The sequence below is a fragment of the Pseudoliparis swirei genome, chromosome 20 (genome assembly GCF_029220125.1).
Source record: "Pseudoliparis swirei isolate HS2019 ecotype Mariana Trench chromosome 20, NWPU_hadal_v1, whole genome shotgun sequence".
Classification (NCBI taxonomy): domain Eukaryota; kingdom Metazoa; phylum Chordata; class Actinopteri; order Perciformes; family Liparidae; genus Pseudoliparis; species Pseudoliparis swirei.
In genome coordinates, this window is record NC_079407.1 from 7,637,811 (window position 1) to 7,647,538 (window position 9,728).

Sequence of the window (9,728 nt, forward strand, 5' to 3'; positions counted from 1 at the left end):
GCATCTTTTTTTTGTATGAAAGGAAAAACATCTGGAGTCCTCACAAGTGCACATGGTTTTTTTTAATTGCGTACAAGATATGTTTCAGATCTCAACAATGCATCCCATGAATGTCAAAGATCCTGATGAGCTGCCACTCGCATATTAAAACGTCTTACTTTACCATCACCCTGTGCTATACTTTTACTTTATACGATTGGGAATTTAAAAACTCATTGTAAACTAAAGTTGTGCAGATTAAAATAGAACGCAGTCATTTTCATTGCAAAAGAAAAAGTCAGTCAAATGATCAATTTAAATTATATTTGTTTGCAGCTGAAATACACCTAAAAGCCAATTTGGCAGATTAAAGTATCTAATCGAGTAAAGAAAATAAAAAAGATAAATCCAGTGCCCGGATAATGGGGGGAGGGGGGAGACAGCGATACAACAGTGATGTGCTCGTATAAAAACAGAAGGAAGGCCCAATAAACGTCAAACAAACACGTGCAGTGGAACTTAACTGATGTTAATGTAGCATAGCTGCTGCCATAGTATAGTCATCTGAAACCGATTGACCTTTGACATGTAGTTCAGAAAGTCGGCCTCAGAATCAAACGATACCAAATGAGTTCAAAATGAAGCTCTCCTGACATGAGCCCTGATTGTGTGCTTCAATGCTTTCATTTGACAGAAGTTTTTCAAAGCTGGCGTTGGAGGAAAATACTGTAACATTCAGTCCTACATACAATATGAAAACATAAACGTGGAACCTCTGCGTATTACATTTCTCTTCAACTGGTTTTGGGAGCAAAACATTTTAAAGACACTTCTCAGGCTGGTGTTAATGTCCCACTCTGCTAAGCTTGACAGGCTTTATGGATGTTAAGATGTCTTAATTAAGACTCCTGTAATACATTGTTGCATGAACAGATAGTACACATAATGTTGGCCTTTCACATAGAATGTGTTTGAATCGTAATGCGTCTGGAAAATACTGAGAGACTCACTAACCGCAACTTAAAAAATTTAACTTTTTGAAACTTATAAATGCCTTGGCCAAGGTAACGTACCAACCAGGTCCCAACAGTCCAAAGTCCAATAATGCGATTAAAGATTACATTTGGTCCTATGATGGATAAAACTAAAGTGTAGAAAACAAAAAATGTTCTTTGAGAATATTTTTTTAATATTTCAGACATCTCAGTTAATTTAACGATTGATGATATCAGGAGTAATGGAGTTATTCATTAGGATTGTGTGCTCAACTTTATAATATGGAGTATGTATAAAGAAACAAACGGCAGTCTACCAAACCAAACGAAAGACTTTGAAACACCAAACAAGGCACAGATCACTTAAGAGGAAGTAAATACATATTTAAAGAGCAAAAAAATATGTATTTAAAGAAGGATTTAAAGAATCTTTTGTTCAGTCAAGCAGCGAGCAAAGATCGTCTTCACACCGGGCGTAACCAGAAACCGGACAGTTCATCTGTATGTTTTCCCTTTTACTTTAAGTATCTGGTACTCGGTACAATGGTGACTGACCAGGAAGGTAAACTAGAGTCTGAAGTGCTGAGTTTACGCGTTACCCTACAAGATTTTCAGAAGAAGTTCAATAAGTTATTTCTTGCCCAAATTTGGGCCAAAAAGGCTAAAACGGCAAAGAACTCAACATGTACCTCCCACATCGTATAAACTCAATAAACTGGCCATCCAAACAGTTAAAAACACATGCTTAAGTTATTTAAACATGTTATTTGAGCCAGCTCTTGTTTGGTTTAGCTGTTCCAAGCAGCAGAATATGGTTTCAGAAAGAAAAAAAAAGTAAAAGTTCTCAGCTAGTCTGACCGGTTGTTTCAGTTTTCAGGGCACTGTTGCAAAAGCACGAGTAATGATGAGAGGGAGTTTTACCTCTACAGAGACAATGGAGTCCATCATCAGATGTATGCCCCACGAAAGTCCAGCTGGACGAAACGGACGTGAATGGAATAACAATATGCCCACCATTCAGCTGTCTTTGGAGCAGCGTATGCGGAGGTGCAATAAGGAAGTGGAACCGATGAGGGGCGTCGTCACCGATTAGCTCTGCACCTCCATGCAGCGGGATTCTGTTCCTGCAGGCGCCTCATCTTCTTCCCAAACCACACCCACCAGACTAAACCGATCACAACGCACACCATAGACTCCACGTAGTAGCCGTCTAGTGTGGTCACACAGGCTCCGCCCTCCTTAACGCACAGCTGCAAACGGGGACAAAGGAATCAGGATGTCAAATTGAGGTAACTGCACACGCCACTGTGCAGATTCCCCATCGCTGCTCACTCACCCCGACCTCCTCTACAGAGCCACAGCTCTGCCCGACGGCGCCCTGACACTCCTTAGAGGTCAGGGGGTCCACCAGCCACAGCGCCAACGTGGAGGGCCAGTTCCCACCGAGGTTCGTGACCGTGTTCAGCAGCGTCATGTAGGTGCCGCCGATGAGGGGGTCGCTCACTTTGGCGTGGAAGGCCATGCAAGCCACGTACATACTGTACAACGTCACCTGGGGAAGCAACGTGGGGAACATTAGCTCAAGCTCAAAATCAATTGTCAAACTTACCATGATATTTAACAAATTCATTGTCATCGTATATCCTTCTGACCCGATGGTAAAGATCCAAAAATAATAATTATATAAACAATAAAAGTTATTAAAATGTCCTAGAAGCAAACCTCCCTCACATGCCAGAAGTAAGTAAAAAAATAAAGTGAAAAGGGATAGAAATGTTCCGGTCCCTGATACTTTAGATTTCCTTCTGTTGCACAGTGACATCTGTAGGCAGAGATAGTAAATTAAAGCAGGTTGTTGGGAGGAAAGAGAACTCATCTTTCACACTCGCCTGCCTTTAAACACCGTTATACTTAAAAATGACACCGACTATTCTCGTTGTGTCTGCAACACACATTTTGCTAAACCTGTGAATAGATTACATATATGATTTGCTTTTTAATTGCTTCAGTAATGAAGACAAAACAAAAAGTCGTAGCAGTTCTCTGAGCTAAATGCTAAATGCTAACATGTTAGTATAGTAAAATGTGCTACATATCAACAAACACAAAGCACAGCTGAGGCTGATGGGAATTCCATTAGCTTTGCAGGTCATTGGTCATAAAACAAAGCTCATTGCAGCCGGTTTCCACCCATCTTAGGACTAGACTGAAACAAACCATCCTGTGCAGAAGGTCAAACGCCCTTTCTAAGCAGCAGACTGATCCTGTCACCTGGGAGAAGTCTGATACGACCTAGAAGCAGCAAATGGAAGAGAAGCACGACATTAAAGAGCGTGACACAAATACAAACCTGATGCAATGCGTAGCTCAGCAGCAGTATGGCGTAGTAGTAAAGCGGGAACCCTCCGTCATGTTTCACGCTGGGCGTCCACCACACCAGCAGAGCGTAACCCAGTCCTATGAGCAACCTGCAAGCACAAACAGCCACACACTCAGTCAGCCTTTAGTTTGTTGAGTGTGTGTGTGTGTGTGTGTATGTGTGTGTGTGTGTGCGTGTGTGTTTGAGAGCCGGTGTGTATTACAACCTAAAAGGGAAGGCCTTGTAGAAGACATCCAGAGGTCTGGGCCCTGCCGTGTATTTGCTGATGATCACAGGGAGCAGGATCTGCAGAGGCACCATGGGCACTGCCAGCAGTGCCAGCTGCTCCTTGGGAACTCCGGCCTCCACCAGCTTCAGGCCCGTCACTGCATCTGCTGCCGAGAACCCAATCTGAAACACAAGGAAAAGACACAGGAGAACACTTTTAATTCACTTTGGATATTTGTGTATAAGCGACACTTTCAACGGTATATTTCAGAAGTAAACCAAAAATGTTTCAAGTAATGCTCAAGTACTTTGGCGGTGAGGAGCAGGGAACAAAAGGTGAAAACTGTGGGCATCTTGATGATAGAGAATAGCAGCTTGTAGGTTTCCATGACGCCCTGCGTTTCCTCCTGGACTCGCGGCTTTCCTTTTCCCTGATCATTTTCTCTTTTCATGATGGCCACCAAAGTCGTGGAAACCAGGAACACAATTCCCCAAAAAAACAAGAACTCTGCAGCCGGACAAAAGAAAGGATTACAAAATTACACTTCATTGAACTCAAAATGACTGCTCTGTTATAAAGTGTCACAAAAAAACCACACAACCTCTGTGAGGTCAGGGGAACCAAATACCTGACAAGGTGACGATGCCTTTGTCCTTGGGCTCTACTCTGAGGTATTTGTTGCAGAAGTCTGCGGACTCCAGAGCCAGAAAGAGCACATTCCCCAGGAAGTATCCCGCTGTCTGGCCCACAGAGTTGCAAGTAGAAGCATATCCTACATTCTCTCTGGATAACATAGTCAGGGCCCAGCCATCCACAGCTATGTCCTAGGGAGCAGAGAAGGCACAGAAATTGGAGGACAGGAGGAACAACTCACCGAATGTTATGTAAATGATCTTCCTGTGTGTGTGTGTTAGTGTCCCCGTGTTTGCCTACCTGTGTGGCTGCAAGGAAGGCAAGCATGAAGAAGACCGCAGTGAGTGCTACCACATTTGGTCCTCCCTCACTTTGCATCAGGGAATTGACCGTCACAGAAAGGTAGAGCATGAAGAGGCCCAGCAGGTACTGTGTGGGCACCAGCCAGGATTTTCTGAAAAATGTAATAAATACATATAAAATATAAATCAGGAAGAAGACACAACGTAGGGGGGAATACAAAAAAAGATGAAATCATCAACATAAACAGTATGCATGCATCCTTCTTACCGTCTACCGAACCTGCTGAAGTAGAGAGCGTCCACCAGTGGTGCCCATAAGAGTTTGAGACTAAATGGCCAGAAGACAAAGCTGAAGAAGGCTTGGTCTTTGTAGCTGATGCTCTTACTCTGTAGGATCAGAGGGATGCTACCAGCCAGTCCGAGAGGAATCCCTTGCAGCACATACAGGAACAGCAGAAGCAAAATGTTCCCCAGCTCGTCACGGAGCCCCGGCCGGACCTTGTTCCTACTGTCCTCGGTGTGCATCACTTTGAGGAGACCCTCTCCCTCCTCTTCCACTTCTGGTTCAGAGGCACTCGTCTCTCCCCTGTCCATGCCTCTAATGTTTTCAAAGAGGGTGGTTCCCACGATCTTCCTCTGCCGCCCGTTCTTTTGCGTCATTGAGTCAGAGTGCTCCATGTTGGAACAGTGGGCATCAAATCCGCTGTGCCCTCAGCAAATCTGCAGAAAAATAATACAGGGAACTATTGAAGCAGCAGAATTAACTGCATGCCGGTCATGAATATTTTCAATCATTTGAATCCCATTAAGATAGTTATCATTGGTGCTTGGAAGGCATAGCCACAATAGCAAAACGGTGAAGATTGTGACAGGCGGACAAGCCGTTCAAAGCAAGAATAAAGATACAATAAACAAATGGAACAAAGTAGGATACAATATGGTACAGAATGGTTTGTGTCATGGTAGAAAACGGCCAAACAGGATGAGTTGCTTGAGCAAACGTGGTCACCAAACCGGTTACTGGAGTTTCCGAGGAGACTCATGTGTGTGCATGCAAATGACATGATTAAATAACTTATATATACACAGAAACTTGTGCAAAAGAAAAGGAAAAAGTGTCAAGTCATTATTGGGTTGAAAGGTGACAGTGGCATTTCGACAGCCTAACAAATCTATCCAGGATTATGTTGGTTAGAAATGATCATTTATAGAGTTTTATAATTACCTTCGCATTGAAAAGGCGGAAGGTTATGTTTTGATCGCCGTGTATTTATTTATTTATTTGTAGGAGTGTTACTCGCATAACTAAAAAAGTATTAAACCGGATCGCATGAAATTTGGTGGGATAATTGGTTATTATCCAGGGACCATTTGATTAGATTTTGGGATCGATCGTGTCAAAGGTCGAGGTCATGAAAAGGTCAAATCTTCCTTTTACCATAGCGCGGTCAATTTATATCCAATTGGCATGCAACTAATGCCAAAATGTTCATAATTCAATGCCCAATCTTGTGATATGCGAAGGTATGCGCTCTACCGAGTGCCCGTTCTAGTCTATACTGTAGTACAAGGGAAAAACAAAAAACTGACTGTCCAGTGTGAAATAAGCCCTAAACTAATGCAATGTGTCCGCTCACTCACTGCTCAGTGCTCTCTGTTTCAGACAGAAAGTAATCAAGGCTTGATGGAGAAGATAAATCAATTAATGTGTTCACCGTTACCGTTACTTCGCCTAAAAATCCCCAAATGTTACTTTACGTTATCCTAAACGTAAAAGACAAGCACAAATTAGGTCAATTAAAACATGAATCGTTTCTAGTACATATAAAGACGTACAGAGGACATGCGTAAAGGGAAATCACACAAGCAATAGAATAATTAATGTATACCTGACGATGAAGCATGCCACACATGTAATGCCAGATCGGAGAAGAAGAAAAAACGCAAACGACTGAATTACAGAGCAAATCAACGGGGAGACGATTTTCATTCTATGTTCATGCAATTGCGGATTTGTGGTATCTTCATAATGGTAAGAAACACGAGAAAATCACTACCGTTTCACTCAGAACAGGTTATATCGATACACACAAAGACAGGAGAAGAACCAGGAAGTGCGGCGTGTGCGACATCTAAATGTGTCCGGTACCTACAGATGACGTGTAGAAGACTAACTGACAGGGGTTCCGTTTCAGTATGTCACGTGGGAGAGAAAAAATACATTTTAAAAACTGGCCCGTTAAGCTCTAATCATAAAATTCAAGCCTGAAATCCTCACAACTCAGGTGTCACATGCACGCGCTCCAGACACGCACATCATTGACTGGTAATGATCCTTTGGGGGCATGATTAGTGGAGGCTGTATCCTCAGAGGTTGGAAATATCACACCAATGATAACCTCAATTCCACAAAACGTCCAATTAACAGAAATAATTAAAGCATTCATTAACAGAGTCATGACAATTTAAAGAAATACTTACGGCTTACTTGGCATGTTATGTTCCATTCACAGACAATTGAAACAAAGACATGGCATTTAAAACACCAACAAACAAGAGAACAAGAGACCTTTCAAGCTTTTGCATTGTCATCAAATGTAACAGCAAGGCAGACAAATGGTAATTTTATCAGTTTGCAAGTCTTTTTGGCTGAAATATACTATAATTAATAAGGTTGCTGCATATTAATTAGGCAAGTCTATACTAGTCCCAGTATCACTTTACGATCGATGAGACAAATGTAATGAATTCATGTTGAAGTGTGAAGCCCAGAGCATTTTTAAAAAATCATTATCATTTAAAGTGTATCACATTAATAACGTCTTGGGGATTTATTAGTAGTATTAGTAGTTATGGACAATTTTTTTTTTCAAAATTAACCCAAAGAAGTAAAAATATTCCGAGAATGGTGATTGATATCCGATTAAACCGATCTCACATTCAAACATTCTCATCCGTCAAAAGATCTTATAGTAAAGGGCATGTTGCATCCACTCCATTTAAATGAGGTAATGAATAGCGTCACGCTCTGCCTTGTGTTTACTATGAGTGCACGTGAAGCTGCTTATTCACATGCACTGAAGGCATGTGACAAATACACAGGCATATTTGGGTGGATCATCATGTGATAATAGGAGCAATGGGAAGCTGCAGTTTTAAACCATGTGAGAGCGCGTCAATCTGCCATAACGTCTCCTGATATGGGAAAATAATCTTCATCAGAACAGAGTATATTATTGTACTTACACCATGGTCACTAACCACATTAGAGAGAATACGCTCCTATTGTTTGAACAAACATCCTTTTAAAAAATATATATCTTTAACTTATTTTCACCAACAATGCAAACTGGATATCTGCTTAGGGCCCACAAAGGCCCCATATTCATGATCTCTCGGTTGATTTCTGAATAACTGCACATTTGTTTGTGAATTTGCACCAATGACAGGCAAAATGTCAACATTTCTACCTGCCTTGTGAGCTTTGTCAAACATTATTGTCCATGATATTCATAAAATAAATAACCAAAAGCAGAAGCTCAACCGGGACACACAGATCAGTTGTGCCTTGATTCACTAAAAAGGAAGTACGGCTTTAATGGTTAGTATTTGTGGTGCACTGGAGATAATAGGTTATAGGTTGACTGCATATAGATTGGCATCCACTAGCCAATCAGAAATTAGTATTATTCATTGTAACAATTGTGTCGTAAAGTTTTCTTCATTACATTTCCCACAGGATGGAGCTGATAATATCACTTCTGAGTAGCAGAGCCCAGTGTCAACCTTTTGTTTATGTTTATGAGCTTTTTTGTTTTTACTTTTGAACGTGCGATTCATATAAATATGTTTTTCATTATTTAACTTGGGTTCTTCAAGAACTGTGGTTCCCAGACCTTTTCTTTTATGCTACTTTGAAATTTGGGGGAAAAGATGAGTGAGAACCATGCACTCAATTCACAGCAAACATTTTGACTTGTGGTAGCAGGAAATGCACAGATGGAAGTAATAATCTGAATGAATGCTGTTCCAGCAATCATCCAAATGAGATTTCACAATTAATAGTATAAATAGATGTGCCCTCAAGGGCCTCTTACAAAATGGACTTTGACATCTGCCGATTTAACACTTGAAGTTGTGTTTTTGCTGTTACATTCCTCTTTAGCTTTCAGTAAAGCATATTGAAGGTTTTTGAGATAATGCAAGAATCATTATGTTGGAAAAATATGGATACCGCAACTACATTATTATTAGCTAAATAAATGGAAATGGTATTAGAAAACACAAAAGCCACCTAATAGGTGGCTTTTGTGTTATGAACAATGAGCCTTGAAGTAAAAAGAAATGGCGTAATGAAAGCTTGTGTAACATATAGTAGATGTGTTAAAGTACAGGGGGTTCCTCACATACTTGCTGCCTCTGCCTGAGAGGATTCTGAGGTATAAGATAGATAGATAGATAGATAGATATATACTTTATTAATCCCCAAGGGATATAAAACATTATAGACTCATTGTGATATAGAATGTATATCAACAGGACTTTCTTCTTGACAGGATAGTTTTTACACTGTGCAACATACAACATATAAAGAGAGACTATAGAAATATGTCTATTGTATGAGAGAGCTATCCCCTTAATGTCGATTGTTTGTATTAGGATATTGTGGCACTGCCACAAATACGTGAGCATAACTGATTTTGAATGTATAAGATTAAGTACAGATTAGGTAATTTGTCACATATTTAATTCACTGGATAAACTGAAAACAAAACACAAATAGTACCATCTAGTTGTTTTATTAAATATACAGACATTGTCCAGAAACATGTGTATATTGTGATAAATATTCAAACTGCTACATAAAATACATTATAGCACGTGTGAGACAATTCACACAACTGTGCCCCTGCCCGAGCACACAGTTGTGTCTTTAGCTGAGAGACGTCACTATGTTAAAAATTAAAAAACAAATAAAATGTAAAAAATAAAAACATTACATGTTCTTGCTTTGGATAGCTCTGCGGTTGGGGATTGGCAAATACCCTGGAAGATTGGACAATTACAAAAAAACACCTTGCTATTAAACTCCATCTCATATTCTATATAAACGTTAAAAAATAAATAAAGCACCCAATTGTCACCACTACTTTTGAACACAGTCACATTCTACTGTGCCGTCTAAGCCCAGCCCTCTTGGGGGCCCCTGTTCTTCACTTTCATTTCATGGG

At 40.5% G+C, this 9,728-nt stretch overlaps 1 protein-coding gene across 4 annotated transcripts; it reads right to left on the reverse strand.

Moving 5' to 3' along the window:
* Window positions 1-43: 43 nt before the first annotated feature.
* On the reverse strand, window positions 44-6,631 carry slc33a1 (solute carrier family 33 member 1). Of its 4 annotated transcripts, XM_056440496.1 has the most exons (10): window positions 6,387-6,582; window positions 6,219-6,261; window positions 4,766-5,217; window positions 4,496-4,649; window positions 4,191-4,386; window positions 3,870-4,069; window positions 3,560-3,744; window positions 3,325-3,442; window positions 2,311-2,526; window positions 44-2,224 (listed from the first exon to the last, which is right to left on the reverse strand). In XM_056440496.1, exons 3-10 carry the CDS (start codon window positions 5,173-5,175, stop codon window positions 2,057-2,059), a joined length of 1,647 nt encoding a protein of 548 aa, XP_056296471.1. In that variant the 5' UTR covers window positions 5,176-5,217; window positions 6,219-6,261; window positions 6,387-6,582; the 3' UTR covers window positions 44-2,056. The 4 variants fall into 4 exon arrangements, with proteins under 4 accessions (XP_056296471.1, XP_056296470.1, XP_056296469.1 ...); XM_056440495.1 differs by lacking the exon at window positions 6,219-6,261 and having other exon boundaries at window positions 6,555-6,631; XM_056440494.1 differs by lacking the exon at window positions 6,219-6,261.
* Window positions 6,632-9,728: the final 3,097 nt, after the last annotated feature.

Excerpts from the sequence above, each read along its gene's own strand:
- slc33a1 (XM_056440495.1), bottom strand. The coding sequence starts at position 5,175 with ATGGAGCACTCTGACTCAATGACGCAAAAGAACGGGCGGCAGAGGAAG. Across the intron at positions 4,070-4,190 it reads AGGCATCGTCACCTTGTCAG|AGTTCTTGTTTTTTTGGGGA; the intron begins GTATTTGGTTCC and ends GTCCGGCTGCAG. Across the intron at positions 2,225-2,310 it reads GCTCTGTAGAGGAGGTCGGG|CTGTGCGTTAAGGAGGGCGG; the intron begins GTGAGTGAGCAG and ends CCCCGTTTGCAG.